Source organism: Canis lupus, chromosome 2, assembly GCF_011100685.1.
Source record: "Canis lupus familiaris isolate Mischka breed German Shepherd chromosome 2, alternate assembly UU_Cfam_GSD_1.0, whole genome shotgun sequence".
NCBI lineage: Eukaryota > Metazoa > Chordata > Mammalia > Carnivora > Canidae > Canis > Canis lupus.
In genome coordinates, this window is record NC_049223.1 from 81,620,082 (window position 1) to 81,637,510 (window position 17,429).

General features: G+C 56.7%; 1 protein-coding gene across 7 annotated transcripts in view; it reads right to left on the reverse strand.

Moving 5' to 3' along the window:
• The window catches only part of FHAD1 (forkhead associated phosphopeptide binding domain 1), a 122,462-nt gene that overhangs the window by 21,204 nt on the left and 83,829 nt on the right, over positions 1–17,429 (reverse strand). For 6 of the 7 annotated variants that reach the window (XM_038531924.1, XM_038531923.1, XM_038531925.1 and 3 more), the window contains 7 exons: positions 15,682–15,789; positions 12,277–12,384; positions 7,811–7,984; positions 5,686–5,911; positions 4,130–4,211; positions 3,506–3,612; positions 1,765–1,924 (listed from right to left, as the gene is read on the reverse strand). In XM_038531924.1, coding sequence (XP_038387852.1) covers positions 1,765–1,924; positions 3,506–3,612; positions 4,130–4,211; positions 5,686–5,911; positions 7,811–7,984; positions 12,277–12,384; positions 15,682–15,789 — 965 coding nt within the window. The remainder of the gene's footprint in view (positions 1–1,764; positions 1,925–3,505; positions 3,613–4,129; positions 4,212–5,685; positions 5,912–7,810; positions 7,985–12,276; positions 12,385–15,681; positions 15,790–17,429) is intronic. The other variant, XM_038531926.1, reaches the window with a different exon arrangement.

A 17,429-nucleotide genomic window follows, 5' to 3' on the forward strand; every position in this document is an offset into this window, starting at 1 on the left:
CTGTCCCCCTTGTTCCCCCCACGGGGTCTGTGGGAGAACCTGTTGTGGCATTTACTGGGGCCTTTGCTGCGTGTCTGCCGTTTTAACCCTTTGTACGTGCTAACCCCTCTGTTTCTCATAAAGGCCCCATGAGTTGGGGACCGTCCTTGCTCCATGTTACAGACGAGCGAAGAGGCTCACAGCTGTTGGCCCGTGGTCACGAGGCTTGTAAGGGAAGGCGGCTGGCCTTGCACCCAGGCAGCCTGCGTCTCCAACCACTGTGGGAATCTGCCTTGGCCACGAGCCATGAGGCATATGAGGCTACAGGGTCTCGCACGATGTGGATTTTACTCAACCTTTCTTGGAGAAAAGATTACTCTTAGGTCAAAATAAGGATAAGTTATGGATGAAACTGCAAACTTGCATGCATTTTCCAGACTAATCCGTGGAATGACAATGAAATTTTACATTTATTTTAAGCTGACTTCGGCTACCCCAGTGTATACATTTGTTCAATCAATATTTATAAAGTTCCTTATGTGCCAGGCACTGTGAATGCTGGGGAGTCAACAGCAGGCAAGGTCTATGTGGGGATCCTTCTGGGGAAGGCAGACAATTAAACAGGCAATAGCAGCCTGGCTGTGTGAGAAGTTAGGTTGGGCGGAGTGCAGGGCCTGGAGACCCTGGGCAGAGTAGGAGCCCTTGGCTATGTTTGGTGACAGTAAGAGACAGAGGGCTTCCTGGAGGAAGTGGCATTTAAGCTGAGACCTGTTATCTGGAATACTGGGCAGGAATGTTTGAGAAGCACAGAACTAAGCAAAACCCTGCTTTAAGTGATGAGGTTGTGAAGTAATGAAACACATGTCATCCATCCGTCCATCCATCCATCCATCCATCCATTCACTCATCCATCGATCCATCATCGATCCATCCATCCATCTGTCCATCCGTCTATCCATCCATCCATTCATTCACTCACTTATCCATTGATCCATCCGTCTGTCCATCCATCCATCCATCCATCTGTCCATTTGTCCATCTACCTATCCATCCATCCATTGATTCATTCATCCATCCATCCGTCCATCCATCTGTTCATCCATCCATCCACTGTCCATCCATCCATCTATCCATCCATCCATCCATCCATCCACCGACCTATCCATCCATCCATCCATCGATCCATCCACTGTCTATCTATCTGTCCATCCATCCATTCACCCATCCATCTGTCCATCCATCCACCCATCCACCCGCCCACCTTCCCATCCATCCATCCATCCATCCATCCATCCATCCATCCATCCATTCATCCATCCACCCACCTGCCCATCCATCTATCCATCCATCCATCCATCCATCCATCCATCCATCCATCCATCCACCCACCTATTCATCCATCCATCCATCCATCCATCCATCCATCTATCCATCCACCCACCTGCCCATCCACCTATCCATCCATCCATCCATCCATCCATCCATCCATCCATCCACCCACCTATCCATCCATCCATCCATCCATCCATCCATCCATCCATCCATCGATCCATCCACTGTCCATCTATCTGTCCATCCATCCATTCACCCATCCATCTGTCCGTCCATCTATCCATCCACCCGCCCACCTGCCCATCCACCTATCCATCCATCCATCCATCCATCCATCCATCCATCCATCCATCCTACATCCCTTCAGCATTTGCTGGGTGACCTCCCTGTGGAGGCCCTCTGGGCACGTGGGTGGGTCTGGGCTCCCTATACCACGGGGACCGTCCCGCACACCTGAGCGCCTCCTTGAGGAGCTCCAGCTCCCTGTCCTTCCTCTCCACCAGGCCGGTCAGATGTGCCATCTTTTCCTTGAGAGCTCGCAGCTCGCCACTTTGTTGCTGGACCAGTGCCGTGTTCCGCTCCAGTTCCATCTTCTGCTTTTCACTAAGCTCCCCTGGGAGGGACAGGAAAGCTGGTGAGGGGTCTCCAGCCTCAGGTCTCTGCAGGGCCCCTGCAGACCTGCCAGGCCTACAAGAACCATGAGGCGGGTCCACCCTCCAGGAATTCTCGGGGGGGGGGGGGCCTGAGTAATGGCGAGGGGGTCTGCCTGCGTCTTGGCAAACGACGGCAAAGCTCTGCCTCAGCCCAGCATTTCAGAAGCTGTCAGGGCCGTACCTCTGCACCTGTGGCATTTCGGGGCTCCCTGGCTGACCTTCAGCTGCCGGCCTCTGCACCTGTTTGCCTAAGGGTGTTTGTTCTAAGGGGTTTGCTCTGCTGTTGCACCTCCTGGGGGCAAGAGCCCCCATCTGCGACAGGTGAGACTGGAAGACACAGCCCGACTCTCTCCCCGTCGGGTGGGGACCCGGGGCTGGGCTGTACCCTGCTCCCTGGAGCTGCCCCCACGCCCCTGCAGAATTCAGCTCCAGCTTTGAGTGACAGCCCAGCTTTATCTGCCTTGGTCCCCTTCCTGCCTCTCATCCACCTGCACCGGGCTGGTTCCCGGGATCACCTCTCGAACACACGGCCTGCCGCAGAGTTCGGGTCTCAGGGTCAGCCTCTGGGAAAACCCAAACTGAGACACCTGCATTGCTTCAATTTTCACAGAATTTTCAGAGCAACCCTACGAGTGAGTTGCTGGTGCCACCCCCACTTCACAGGTGCAGGAACAGGCTCAGAGAGGGAGAGGCACTTGCCAAAACTCATGTGACTAAAATAAATAGCGGTTCCAGAACTGGGTCCAGCGTCTCGCGAGTCTAGGACTGGACCCGTAGCCTCTCTGCTACACTTTCTCATACCTTAGTGTGGAGACGATCACTCTGAAAAATTCAGCCATAAGTGCCTTGGGGGCATTGATAGCACAGCCATAGGGGGAGCAAACACCACTGAAGGTTTGGGGGTGCACAGGGTTTAGGTTGGGGCCAAGACTAGAGGAGTGCTCCTCACCCTCCCTCTGCTTCCCCAAACCCAGTTCTGTCTCCCGACTCCTGCCTGCCTGTGCCCTTTGGCTCGATGGAGGCTGGGGCCAAGAAGGAGACGGTGGCTATTAGGAGCAAAGGGACGGGGTGAAGCGGGGAGGGAAAAAGAAAAGTAGGAATATTCAGCTAGACCTGTCCGAGCTCTTTTGTCCCCGGGGGCCCCTGATGGCCAGCCAGCTCCAGGAAACAGGTGCGTTGAGGCACAGAGACATCACCTAGCTCTAGGTCCCAGAGCTGGGGGGTGCTGGGGTTTGTGCCCTCCCTCCCAGGCTCTGCCTCCAGAGACAACTCCTCTGAGGTCAAAGGGGATTTTTTTTTTTTCCCAAAAGGAAAGCTGCATTTCGAGGCAGAGGGCTGAAGCCCTCTGAGAATGCTCCTGAGAATGCTCCCGGAGGCCCCCTGATAAGGCATCTGTCTTGCTGGCCGAGGTACAAATGCTGTGACAGCTCAGAAAAGCAGGTCAGCGGCATTTTTAATGCTAAGCTTTCCAACTCTGAAGCCTGTTTTTTCCTTTCTTGAAGCGGGTCAGGAAGTCAGGAGACACGGGCCATCGTACAAACCTCTCAGATCGGACATCCGGTTGTGGGCTTCCGTGAGGTTTTTCCTTAGCTTCACGATGACCTCCTGCTGAGACAGGATTTCCTTCTGGGCGGTCAGCAGGTCCCCTCTGAAATTCACAAAGCCAGGCCAAGTCACTCTGTGGTGTCCCCAGGGCCTGCAAGGGGTCGGGTGGAGGGGCAAAGCGACCCTCTGTCAGGGCCGGTCCGCCGGACACCAGACCCCGCACGGCAGGGAAGCGCGCTCGTTAAAAATTCTCAAAACAAAAAAATTCACTTCAATGCAAGAAAATACACGGAGCCAGGACAGAGGCTCCCAGTCGGGTTTGGTCTGAGGCTGAGGCACGACAAGCACCTGCCTATTTCACAAGCGATTCAGCTAAGTTGCGGCGAGGGGACAGGACTTGCCCAGGGCCACGCAACCAGAAGGGGTGAGTTGGGATCTGAACGCGGATCCACCCAGATCTTTCCATGACACCATCCTGACCTGCTGGAGGATCAAGCAATTCGAAGGACAGTGAGAAGACCCCGGACTCGACTCCTTTTTCGTAAGTTCTGACGACGTGGCCAGAAGGGGTGGGTGGGGGTGTCTCTGGCCCGGTGTGCACACACCCTTCGGGTACTCACATCAAGGTGTCACACACTTCGTCTTTGACGCTGGTCTCCATCGGAGGCACTGCTGGGGGTTCTCGCTGCGTCACCTCCTGGGCTGAATCAGAGGGACACGTGAGCGTCATTACGGTCCTCTCCTTCCCCTGGGCACCTGAGTCTGTGCCAACGTGGCCACCCTCCCTCCCCCTGTCGCCCTCTCTCCATCTCGTGAGCCCCACCACGTGTTCTGTGGCTCAGGCTGGGACCCCCACGTGTGAGCTCATGAAATCTTTCCGGCTTCTCTGGAATGAGGCAGGGATCGTGAAGTCCGTTTACAGGTGAGCAAACGGGCACAGAAGGGACAGACCCTGCCAGTGGCCGCTCAACTACGCTGGTGAGAGGTGGAGCCCTAACCACGGGGCCATACCTCCTCCCAGACGCCTCCTGTCCTGTCCTCACCTCCCACTTACTCCTCAGCCCACTGCCTTCTGGTTTCCATCCTCATCCTTTCCACCCATTTACTCATTCGCCAGATACAATGGAATGTCTGCCTTCTGGCAGGTTCTGAGCTAAATGTGAGGTGACAAGGCAGGAGTCATCCTTCAGGTCCCATCTCCCTCTGACCTGGACCTGGGTTGGGACACTGAGTCCTGCTCCACACTCCACGCCCCACGCCTCACGCCCCACGCCCGTGCCACGGTGCCCTGTTCCTCCTGGGCCACCCGTCAGGGCCACCACTTGGTGACCTGCAGGGACCCTCCTGGGGCTACTGAATCCCTAGTGCCGAGAACAGGCTTGGAGCCTAATAGATGCTCCATGAAGGCTGTTGGGTGAATGAAAGCACGAAGGGAGCCCCGACAGCTCGTCTGCTGGCTTGAGAGCAGGACCTGGTTCTCAATCAGGGGCGAGGTTGCCCCACCCCAGGGGACATCCGGCAACCTCGGGTTTCTGGTGGCGACGCTGGGGCGGGGGTGCTGCTGGCACGCCGTGGGTGGAGGCCGGGGTGCTGCTCAACGCCTGCAGTGCGCAGGACGGCCCCCAGCACCAGGGCTTAACCCATTCCAGATGTCCGCAGCGACCCGCTTGAGCCCTGGCCCGAGGCCGCAGCTTCCAGAACTCTCCCCCGAGAGCTCAGCATCTTTGCAAGGCATTGCGTCGCCTTGGCCATCAAGGGCCAGTAAGTGCGCACAACCCTGAGTTCTTCTGGGTTTCTTTGGAGAGGAGCTTATGGGAGTCCATCAGACAAAGTCGCAAATTACCGAGGGCGCAGAGAGGCCTTTAAAAGGCCCCACGCGCGGGAGGGTTTCACGTGGGGAAGACGCTCGGTGGCCGCGGCTCTGATGCCCCCGCAGCCCTGTGTCTCTGCTGGCTCCGCGCAAAGGACGACCTGTCTGCCTGTCGTTACCTCTGTCTGACCCGGGCCACGAGCGTCTCTAACTGTGTCGTGTGCCGGGAAGAAGACGGTGCCTCCCGGGAAAAAGGAGCTTTCAAGCCAGGTGCAGCCTTCTCTGACCCCTCGGCCTAGGGGGACCCACGGATGGTCGAGGCCTGCCCCGAATGCCCGGATTTCCTCGGTTTCCCTTTGCACAGACCTGGGTCACTGTCCTTCAAGGTTGCAATCTCTCCTTCTATTTTTTTATGGTGCTCAGTCACTTTTTGGAGTCTTTCCTCGAGGCTCACGATCGTCTGGGAGTGCTGTTTGATTTGCTCCTTGTATTCCCTGATTTCTGTCTCAAATCCGTGTTTCTGCGAGTCCTGTTCCTCACGGAGGGCCTTCACGGCCTGCTGTTGCAGCTGTATGCGCTCCTCCATGACGAGCTGGGGAAACGGAAGGAATGCGCGTGACCCTGGGAGCTGGGTGTGACGCCAAGCACAACAGTAGCCCTATGACCCCTTTGCACCCACAGGCGCAGAACGCGGCCCCACCTCAGGGCCTTTGCACGTGCCGTTCCCTCTGCACGGTACTCTCTTCCCCCAGCTCCTTGCATGGCTGACTCCTTCCTATGTTTCAGGCCTCGACACTAACTAAGGTCGCCTCCTCAGGGAAGCCCTTCCCGACTGCCTGTCTGAAGGAGCAGCCTGAGACTTTCTAATCCATCCTCCTCTTTACTTTTCCACGATGTGCTTAAGACCAGCGGAATGATCTCGTTTCTTTATCTCCCTTTCCCACTCAAATGTAAGCTCCAGGAGGGCACAAACTTACCTTGGCCTCTTTCCCGACGCATCCACGTCACCCGTGCCTAGATCCCTGACACAGCATCTAGACCTCAATGCTCCATAAATACTTGTTGAAGTAATGAATGAACAATTCCATATGAAAAAGAATGAATTTGTATTCCTTTTTAAAAAATTTTTTTTTAATTTTTTTTATTTTTTAAAGTAGGCCCCATACCCAGCATGGAGACTCCATGTGGGGCTTGAACTCACGATCCTGAGATCAAGAATCGGACGCCTACCTGACCGGGCCAGCCGGCTGCCCCAAATCTGTATTTCTTAAAGGCAAAAATGACCGATCATCACCACAAGGGGAGTTGGATGCTTCCCCGCGGCCGGCCTGTGCCCCCTGAGGCTCCTCTTGGGGCTCCCCACCTGTTTGACCGGCCCTTCCAGGGCTCTGCTAACGATGTCGGAGTCCTGCTCCCTACTCCCGGCCCACACGGGGCCGCAGCCCCCGATCTAGAAGCTCACGCGCGTGCACCATCACGGCCCTTCAAAACGGGCACGTCTTGTCTTGCTTTCTCCTCCAAATCTACGGGCCCCCCCGAAGTTTGGGGCGCTTGTGAACTTGGGTACCCTGCCCTCGCCTCAGCCAAACTCCTTGCCTTCCCCACAAGGCCGCCCCCCCCCAAGAGCCACTGTGACCTCCCTGTTTCTGCCAATCTGCACCCCCAGCCCCCAGCACCAGGCCGTCGTCGCCCTGGGTGCCCTGCCTGGAAGCCCAGCACCTCCCTGTCCTTGGCACTCGCGTCTCATCCACGGTTATCGAGTCCTGCCCTTTCTCCCGTGTCTGTCCCTGCAGCCACTCTTTGGCCCCGCTCCCGTGCCAGCCTGAGTCTGCAGGTCCCTATGACTCCGGGCTACGGCGCCGGCCACCGTGCACCAAGCCTGAGCTGGCCTCTCCAGCCCAAGCCCCTCTCAAACTCAATTTGTGCGCTTCGGCCACGTGAATCCTCACTACTTCCTTCCCACAGACCTGTTGCTGGAATGTACGAATGACAAATGAGTGCCATACTGAGCTCTGATGGCGGGGGGCCTTGAATGCCGAGTTAAAAGCTGAAAACATTATCTGAAAGTCTGTGGCACAGCCATTGATCACTAAGGTCTGGGGCTGCTTGGTCCTTCAGCCTGACCCTGTGAGGACCCTGTGAGGACCCTGTATCACGACACATCAGGACGCCTGCAGACAGGGCATCGTGGCCTCTGCTCACTTTTCATCCTACACCAGTGCTTCTTGATAGAGGGCGATTTCGCTCCTCAAAGGATGTTTGGCGAAGCCTGAAGACATTTTGGGTCGACACGTCTGCAGGGAGGACGCTACTGGCGTCTAGCAGGTAGGGCCCGGGGTGGGGGGGGGCCTCACACAAGAAAAAGGGTATCCGGCCCGGAGCTTCAGCGGCGCCCAGGCTGTCAGGCCCTGGTCTACATCAGGCGTTCTCCCCGCGTTGGGATCCTTCATCGAGGGAAGGAGTCTCCCGTCCCCGGGAGGCATCAACTCACCATTTTCGTCTTGGCGGTTTCCAGTTCGGCTAACGTTTCGTTTAACTTCATGGCGAGGCTCTCTGCTCTGAGGCTCTCGGCCGTCTTGGTTTTCTGAGTCTCTTGGACCATGGCCAGCGCGTCATTTAATTTCTTATTCAAAATGTCTTCTCTTTGCCCTTTTAAGTCTATTTCCTGGACACACCATAAACATCAAGTTAACAGAAATTGGGGGATGAATATTTGCCCTAGCCGCCCCCCTCCACCCCCGCGTCCCTCGTTTTCAGAGAGGAGGTGACCTCTACTCTGCTGTGGTCTCCCCTCTCAGCCCAAAGTCCACGCTTTCTCTGGAAGGTTCCATGGTTATAGAGCTCTCTTTCCTCTCCCGCTGAGACTGCCTCCTTAGCAATCTCTGGTCCCCGAGCTCAGCTGTCACCTGGAGCGCACCGAGTACGTTTTATTTCTCTTTTATGAGACAGCCCTTTAAGTATTTGAGGAGGGTTGTCATGTCTCTCTCTAAATCTATTTTCCAGGATAAACACGCCGAGCTCCTTCACCCCTTGGCCACGGGATGGGCCTTGCCCCCCCGCCCCGCACCCCTCCCTGGCCTCGGAGCCATGGCCTCCCCTCTCCCCTCTGCTCCCGCCCGCATGGCCATCCGTCCGTCCGCCCGTCCGTGCACACCTCCTCCTCCCTCCTCCCGGGACCCGCTCTTCCAGTCCTGGACTCGCGAAATCCTGCCCTCCTCCGTGAGCCCCGACTCAGACCACATGGGATGTGAGCTTCGTGACAGGTCCTGGGGTGGGGGCTTCACCAGCTTTATTTACTTGACTTCATTCTTTTTAAAAAAGATTATTTGAGAGAGCGAGCGAGCGAGCACATGAGTGTGTGTGGGGTGCAGAGGGCAGCCTTGACCTCAGGACCCTGAGGTCATGACCTGAGGGTCGAGATGCTTAATGGACTGAGCCGCCCAGGCGCCCCTGACCGATCAGTTCTGGGCTTGCAGCGAAGCTGAGAGGACACCACAGAGCTCTCTTCGATGCCCTCTGGCCCCACACCGCAGGAGCCCCCCATCGTCAACATCCCGCACCAGATGGTACCGTTGTTGCAACTGATGAACCTGTCCTGACAATCACAGTGACCAGACGTCCGTGCTTTACGCTGGGGTCCCCCGGATGCCGTACACTCTATGGGTCTGAACAGATGTCTGGGGCCACGTCTCCACCATTACAGTATCGCACAGGGTAGTTTCTCGGCCCTAAAAAGTCCTCCGGGCTCCATCTAGTCAGCCCTGCCCTCCCCCGACGCCCGTCCCTGGCCGTCTCCATAGTTCTGCCCTTTCCAGAATGTCATGTAGCTGGGATCAGACCGTCTGCAGGCTTTTCACAAACAGGATTTCGTCCGATGTGAGGCAGTAGCACACGAGGTGCGGCGCCGGGTCTTCTCGGACTCTGCTGGTGGCGGTGTAAACCGGTACGACCTTTTTGGAGGGTCATCTGGGAACGTGTATTAAGAGGCTAAAAATATTTACATCCTGTGCCCCAGCAATTCCATTTTTGGGAATCTATCGCAAGGACCTAACCAGGCCCACGCACAAGGACCGATGCTGCACAGGGCTGTTCGGCCAAGTGGTTTGTTTGTATTTTCCTAGTGAAAGTGAGAACCAGCCCTGGGGCCCAACCACAGGGGACGGGTCAATGAATTGGGGTCCATGCACCACAGCGCAAACCCCGGTCACCGTCCAGGGCTGGTCGTGGAAGACTGTTGAATGCCATAGAGACATTTCAGGAACGTATGGAGTTAAAATACAGCGTCCAGGCCAGTGTGCGCAGCGTGACGGGGCAAATGGATGTTTGCCGGCATCTGGGATAACCATCACGGGGAGGTGGTCCGGAAGGAATCAGGTCAAAATGTCGCTAGTGGTGACTCTGCTCAGTGGAAATCACGGGCAGTGTCTTTTCTTTTCTTTTCTCTTTTCCTTTTCCTTTTCTTTTCTTTCTTTCCTTTTCTTTTCTTTTTTCTTTTTTTTATTTTCTTCTGAGTGATTTTCTGTAAATAGTTGCTCCTTTTATAATTGCGAAAGGAAACATCTAAAAGCAACAAGAAAAACCCATTTTCGTCGTGCGGTTCCTGTAAGCCTGGCTGGGGGGTGCTTCGTCGTCTGCGTGCCCCCGCGGAACGCCACCTGACTCTATTCGGGGCCTTCACGCCACCGTGACCGCTGGGAGATCCCAGGCAGGCCATGTGCAGCCCTGGCCGGAGGACGTGCTCGCTGGGCATCCTGGCAGGCATCCCCCCGGCAGCCTGTCGCCCGCAGCTCACGGCCGAACACCCCAGCCGTCCCGGACAGTCCACGGCAGGCAAGTACGTGCTCTCTTCGATGGACCACGAAGCTGCCCAAGGGCAGAGCGCACCGCCTGGCATCTTCGCCCCTTGCCAGCGGCTGAGCCGCTTTTACTCAAGGACAGGAGGACAGCTGACTGCGCCCACATCTTTGGTGTGAGTCACACAGTGTGGGAATGAGCAGCCCTAGGTCTGGGCGGTTCTTTGACCTTGCACTTCCTTGGTCTTTGATGGTAAGTGGGGAGTCCCTGGGGTGGGGCCCCGTTTCTCCTCGTCTGGTATGAGGCCACCTGTCTGCCCTGAAGACCTCACCCTCTGATGTCACTGTTGTTTTTCCCTGAGGCTGTTGAAGATATTGTCGGACGCGCAGCAGGGGCCTCTGTATGATGGTCCTCAGGAGACATCCTCTCCGGGTTGTGCACCGAGAGTGGCCCGGTGTCCGGGGGCGGTGGGTTCACGTTCACCCAGAGACTCGTACAGCCGCCCGAGCCCGCGCTTTCACTGTAACTGCTCAACACCGACGGCTCTTTGATTTCACGGACGGACGTTTTTTAGGCATTAGTCTCATTCTTGATTCATTTGATATCCTGACTGATCTAGTTTATTTATTATTTTTTAAAAAATATATTTATTTATTTATTCATGAGAGACCCAGAGTGAGAGGCAGAGGGAGAAGCAGGCTCCCTTGGGGAGCCTGATGTGGGATTCGATCCCAGGACCCCGGGATCATGCCCTGAGCCGAAGGCAGAAGCTCAACCACGGAGCCTCCCAGGCGCCCCCTGACTGATCAACTTTAAAAATGTGCATTTCTCCTTTCCTTCTACCCCCAACTGAGATATTTGATGGAAGATCTGTGGTGAATCGTTTGGGGATGCAAGGCCGCGTGTGAACAGATGGATCCCTTGGGCTCCGTCGGCCCACAGCGCCTGCCCACCCTCCCTCGGTGCCCCAGCCCGCGGCTGACGGGTCCTGCGTCACCCCCATGCCCCCCAACTCTGGTCTGGCTTCTCTGGGTGCCCTCCAGTCGGCGGAGGTCTCTCTCAGCGGTGCCTGGGCCGGATACGTAACCCAGGTGTGGGTTCCTGCCACTCACCCCTCCACGGCAGTGCTATTCCAAGGGAACCAGCATCACTTGGGCTGCTTGTTAAAAATGCAAATTGCTGAGTCCACCCCATAGACAATGAATCCGAATCTCTGGGGGCAAGGTCTGGGAAATGGGCGTTTAAAAACAGCCTCCCTAGCCCCCTCCCCCACCCCCCAAGTGATTCTGTGCAAGCTAATGTTTGGAGATCATTCTCCAAAGAAAATGATCTCAGATTGATGTGAATAGAGGCAAAGACCTTTTTAGTCCCATATGGTCTTCAGAGTCCCTTGACCTGTAGTCACCTGCCTTCCAATTTCACCCCTATTGTCAGCTCGTGTGTTTAATCCCTGGCCTTGACTTTTTCGGGATCAGCCACTGTGTGTGTGTGTGTGCGTGTCCCTTGTACTGTTGGGACCCAGGAGGAGTGAATTCGGTCCTACAGTGAGGAGGACCCAACAACTGGTGCTCCTACTGGGTCTGCTCCTCCCAGGAATAACCGTAAACGCAGATTGACTGGGAGGGTCATGATGCCCACGGTGACAAGCTCTGGTGGAGATGCTGCGTCAAGGTGATGGGAAATTCAGGCATCTGTCTCCTGACGTCACCACTTTGATTCCAGACAGCTGAGGCCACACAGTGTTCAAGGATGTAGGAAGAGGAGGGGGACAGTGCAGGGCTCTGTTCTGCCTCCAGTTCCCAGCTGTGAGCTCATAATATTAATAATAATAATAACAAAAGAACAACAGTGAATGCTCTGTGTGTTGGATGCTTTTATTTATTATTATTATTATTGTTATTATTATTAAGTGCTGGACACTTTCCTACATGTTTTACGAGCTTGTTAGCAATCAAGCCTCACAACTCAATGGGGCTGATCTACTGGCATCACCTGGATGCCCTAAGCAGAGAAACGTAGCCACAGAGATGGTAAGGAACTTGCCTCGTGTCGCACAGCCAGAAAGCGGCAGAGGTGGGATTCGAATCCAGACCGCCTGCCTCCTGAGCCCTGCTCTTAACCATGCCGGGCGCCTCCTTGTCTGCTCCTCTCTGAGACTCTTACCTCTTTCTGCTTGGTTATGCGGTTCTCCAGATCCTGCACCTTTTTCTTTTCCTTCTCTATGGCTTCCTTTGCTTTGAGTCTCTCATAGGCGATGCTGCTCTCTGAAATCTGGAAGTCAGTGACAACAGGTTGGAGGGAGTGTCCGCCAGAGAGGCAGGGAAGTGGCACGGGGGGTGGGGGGGTAGCCAGGATGAGTAACCCCCAAGACGGGTGAGTCAGGGTTTGGGAGCGAGGGCTCAGGGAGCAGGACGCGGGGAGGCGGGGGTGGGAGTCTTGGCATGCTGGCCACGGTGAGGGCCTCGGGGGCAGGTCTGGTTAGTCACCGCATAAAAGAGGGTTATTCATCGTTCAGGATTTCAGGGCTATGTTCGGGAAGGGATGGGCTGGTGAGTGTTCAGGCCACCGCGTTTGGCCCGGGGCCACTAATTAAGCTGGCAGGTGTTGCACCGGTGTGGGCGCTCCGCAGGGAAGTACCTGGCTTCTTGGGAGGTGGGGCAGGGGAGGCAAAGTCGGGGGCTGGGGGGGATGCCTCCTGTCCCAGCAGACTTGATGCCTGTGGCTTCAATCTCTCCCCAGCCTTCAAAGGCTTGGGTCCAAAAATTGATGTCCAGGACAGCGTGACCCTGAGAACATGTAGGCCACAGCTCCGGTGACCCGGAGGTGGGCACGGAGGACCAGCCTCACGTACACAGGCCCCAGGAGGTACACAGTGCGGGGAGGTTGGAAAACTCAACTTGCGGCTTGGAATCCTTGCAGTTATGCTCCCATACAAACATAAAGCTCACACAGAAAAAAATTAAAATATATGCATCTATGCATAGACGAGGGCCTGGAGAGATCTGTACTGGAATGTAAATATCGGTTATTTTGGGGGTTTGGGATTATGGCAATTTACATTTTCCTCTTTTCCCTGGTCTGTATCTTTGACATTTTTTTTTTTTTTTTGCACGAACATACATTATTTGGCAAAAGGAAAAATGACTGGAAATTGTGACAGGGAATGCGGTGCTCGGGGCAGGACGGGGCCTTGGGGATGCGCGGCCCTGCGGAAAAAGACGGTCTCTCCACCGGCGCTGCCTGCTGAGCGCGGTGTCCGCGGCCGCCGTCCACCTGCCCCGCTCCGCGCAGGCCTCCCGCCCCACCTGGGCTCTGACTCAGCTCCCTGCACGAGCTTGGCATTTGCCCGCTGCCAAGCCCGCGGAGACTGTCCTGTCCCCGCCCGCCAGTCGTAGAGGCTGCCAGCCCCCCGCTGCGGGCCTCGTGTCCCAGCTGAAAACAAGGGTGACGCTGACTCCTCTTGAAACGCTTGCAACACGGGTGCTCGGCTGCGTGCGCGGAGTGCGTCGGCGCAGCTGACGGGCAAGGCCCAGAGAGCGCTGCCCAGCGAGGCGCGTCTTGCAGGGGAGGCCGCGGAGGCCGGGACGGAGGCGGTAAGAACCCAAATAGGTGCGGAGGTCATGCCACCGGGACGCCAGAGCCCTGCCCTAACCGTGCGGCCCCTTGGCTTCCCGACCTTGACCTGTGTGTCCTCCTGATTAAAACCCCACCCCACGCAGAGGCCAACACCTGCCTGTAGGGTCGTGGCTCCAAGTCCACATACCACGCGGGCACCCGCGCTTCCACCCTTGGCGCATATGCAGGGGACGCTCTGGGCACAGCTGCTGACGACAGTTTGACCTCACTCCCTGCACAGGCCGACGCAGTCCCACTGCCAGGGGCCTTGCTTGACTGTCGGCCTCCCCCGCGCCTGCCCCACCACCCCCACCCTGTACACACCCCATCCCCCCCACCTGGACGCTGACCTCACCTGGGCGGGTGATTCATAAAGAATACACTGACTCCTCACCACACACCTCTAGAGGGGCGCTGTCACTACACCCACATTACGGATGGGGGAACAGAGAGGGAAGGCGTTGGCCAGGGTCAAACAGCATGTTGGGGCAGAGGTGGGATTTGAACCAGAATCGACACTTCTAGCCTACCAGGCTTTCCTGCTTTGCCCCCTCTGAGTCTCCCTCTGGCTTTCTTCCCCCGACCCCTCGTTTGGCTTCCACCTTGTTCCAGCTTTGCTTCCTTCCTCACACCTGCTCCTGCTGCCCTGGCTGAGGGAGGTCCCTGTCCTTTGCAGCTGGGCCACTTTACCCAGTGGCTCCCTCTCCCCCCAGATGTTGCCTTCGTGTTCCTCCTCCGCTCCAGGTCTCACTCAAACGTCACCTCCTCAGAGAAGCCCTCCCTGCCTGTGACCACTCTCTAGCCCACCTACTTGATATCAGTCCCTCTCCCCAGGCTTGTGGCTCTGCAGCTATCATGTGACCTGTTTGGTGGTGTCTGTCCCTCCACCCTCGAGGGGAAGCTCTGGGAGGACACGGCTCTGGTGCCCTGTGGGGTCCCCAACACCTAGCAGGGCCTGGCCCATGTCAGGTGCTTGGGAAATATTTGTGGATGGATGCATGAGACAGAATTAAACAATTCATGGGGTCGTGACTGTTTCTGGAAGTTCCATGAGGGCCAGCACGTGTCTATGTCCCTGTGTCCCTGGAGCCCAGCTCACGGAGCTGCCGCTATCGGTCACTGAGGGCACCTCTCCTTGGCCTCCAGCTCCTGAACCCTTCTTTGGCTTTTTTTTTTTCCTTCTTTGGCTTCTGGGACGGGGGGCGGTTGGGGTGTTTGGGTTCACATGAGTGACATCCCTCCTCTTAGCCTGGAGGCCTGCCTTTCAGGGCGGCTCCAGGCCGGTGTGGCCGGTGGGCCCAGTCCCCGGGCTGGCGGAGGTGGCTGGATGCGGGTGTCTCCAGCTCTCCCCGGGCGCGGTACTCGGGCCTGCCCAGACCATGGGTGCACTACTTCTCATCCAGTCCGGACCTCTGGCACTTGTTGGTGTGACTGGCCTGCGAGCGTGTCACGTACCGGTCACTCCACCACTGTTTGTGTCTCTACCACAAGTCGATGAAACCAGGAGACAGGGCTGGGAGCAGGTGTTTTTCTAGGGCGCCCATGCCGGGTTGTGTCGGAGATACCTTCCGAGGAGGGGGCGGAGATGCTGGCTGGGGGACTGACCCAGACACCCTCCAAGGGTTCTCTCCTGGAGCGCGTGCCCCTGCCCTCGGGGGCCGGGCAGACGAGGCCTCCGCGGAGGGCCAGGGACGTGCACCGTGCGGCTCAGGTACGCCGTCTACGTCCGGTCACCTCATCCTGCGAGGCTGGGACTGCCGGCACTCCCGTTTTACAGAGGCGGCGGCTGAGGCTCGACGTGCCCTGGCTGCACCGCCAGTGGGGCCCAGCCAGCACCCGCCCCCTGGCCTGCCCTACTCTCCCTCGGGGCACAGGACCGGCCTCAGGTCTGGCTTCGGAGCTCCGCCCGCAGGGGTTGGGTGCCCGGCCCACTCGGCGCCCTGCTCCTCGTACCTCCTTCTGTTGGGTCAAGTGGTTCTCCAGATCTTGCACTTTTCTCTTTTCTGTCTCTAAAGCTTCCTTTGCCTTCCTTTTCTCCTGGGCCATGCTGGTCTCCAAAACCTGAAAACCAACGGCCAGTCTTTGTGGTTGCCTGTGCATTTCGGGGGCTGGAGGGCTGGGGGAGCGGCCCAGGACGACCCTACTACTAATTGGGTGGGCCGGGGCCCACGGCCAGCACGTCCCACACGGCGAACCCCAGCAAGGCAACTCTGGTGGGGGCGTCAGGGACCTCATTTTGCCGACCAGGAAAAGGAAGAACAGAGAGTGGCTCAAGGGTCATGCCCAAGGGTCGTGCCCAAGGGTCGTGCAGCGTGTCGGTGGTGAGGTGAGGATTTGAGCCCCGTGCGGAGGATGGCACGCCACCTGCATCCAGAGGCCCGGGGTAGGGAGCAAGTGAGGGAACCAGGTCTGTCTTATTTTGGAATCTGAGCTCTTATCACAGTGCCAGGCAGCCTTCTCTGATAAGAAGAATCTCATTAATAATGGATATCCTATTATTAAACTTAATCTCTTAAGGAGAATCAGGTTTCAAGATGAGGATTGAATTAATGAGCCACAACATTCCAATTTCTAGAAGGGGTGGGGGTGAACCTCACAAGCGGAGCTCTGAGAGGGTGTCTGTGGGGGGGAAGTGTGGTTAGGTGCTCGTGCTCGAGGAGTTTTATTTAGGGAGTAAGTGGTTAACACAAATCACAAGGGGTAGGAGTTGCCCAAGAGGCCCCTGTTTCTAGTCTCTGCAAGAAAGGGCACGTCAGCTTCCAAACAGGTTGAGTTTTAAGCACCAGCTCGCCCGGAAGACGTCTGGAACGTGGAACACGGTTTCCATTACAGCCAGTGGTTAGGGATCTGCTCAGATTAGCCCGGCCGAAATGCTGTCTGTTTTGCAGTGAAAAGTCATAAAAAAAAAAAAAAAAAAAAAAAGTTCCCAACACTCAGCCGTTCTGATAGCAGCCCTAAAGAAAGCAGGTGAGCGATGTCACCACGGGAGTTGGCACGCGGAGTTTGAACATCTGAGGTGGGGTTTGGGGGGGTTTCCTGTAATTCGTGAAAGAGACTTGCGGGCACTTTCCAGGGACGCCAGGCTGGCTCCGCTGCATCTGATGTCGCGTCTACACTCTGGACTTTCCTCTGGGCAGCCCCTTTGCAGCCGAGAGGGGCGCTCAGAGGAGGGTGGTCCTTCTGTGACTCCCCACACACGGGCCCTGCTTTGCCCCCATGTTCCCAAGCAGGGAGTGGGAGTCGACCTTTCACGTTACCTCGAACCCCGCATTATGACCTAGCAGTCTGCTGTCCTTAAAGGCTCATCTGATTATGTGGCAGAGGGCCTAGGAGAAGGAAAAGTCAAGGAACCGTCTGAGGCTGGTGAAAGTCTGCTCAGATTTCCCCATCCAGACAGCACAGAGACTTTCCACCAGGAGGGGTCGGCTGGTGTTTTCCTAGGCTTGGGGTGACCTGGCCACAGCTTCTCCCCACAGTGAGGCTGACCCCAGCACGCCTTCCTTAAATCTCCCTTGAAGTCCCCCGTGACCTCGAAGTCTCTAAATTCAAGGGCCTTCTCAGGGCCCTGGAGCTGAGTGGTTGACCTCTTGGTGGCATTTGGCCCCAGTGAACCCTTGGGAGCCTCTGTTCCTTGTCACCATCCCTGCAGAGATAACTCAGGGCCAGCCCCCAGTCGCACTGTTTACACGGGCCGCCCAGCG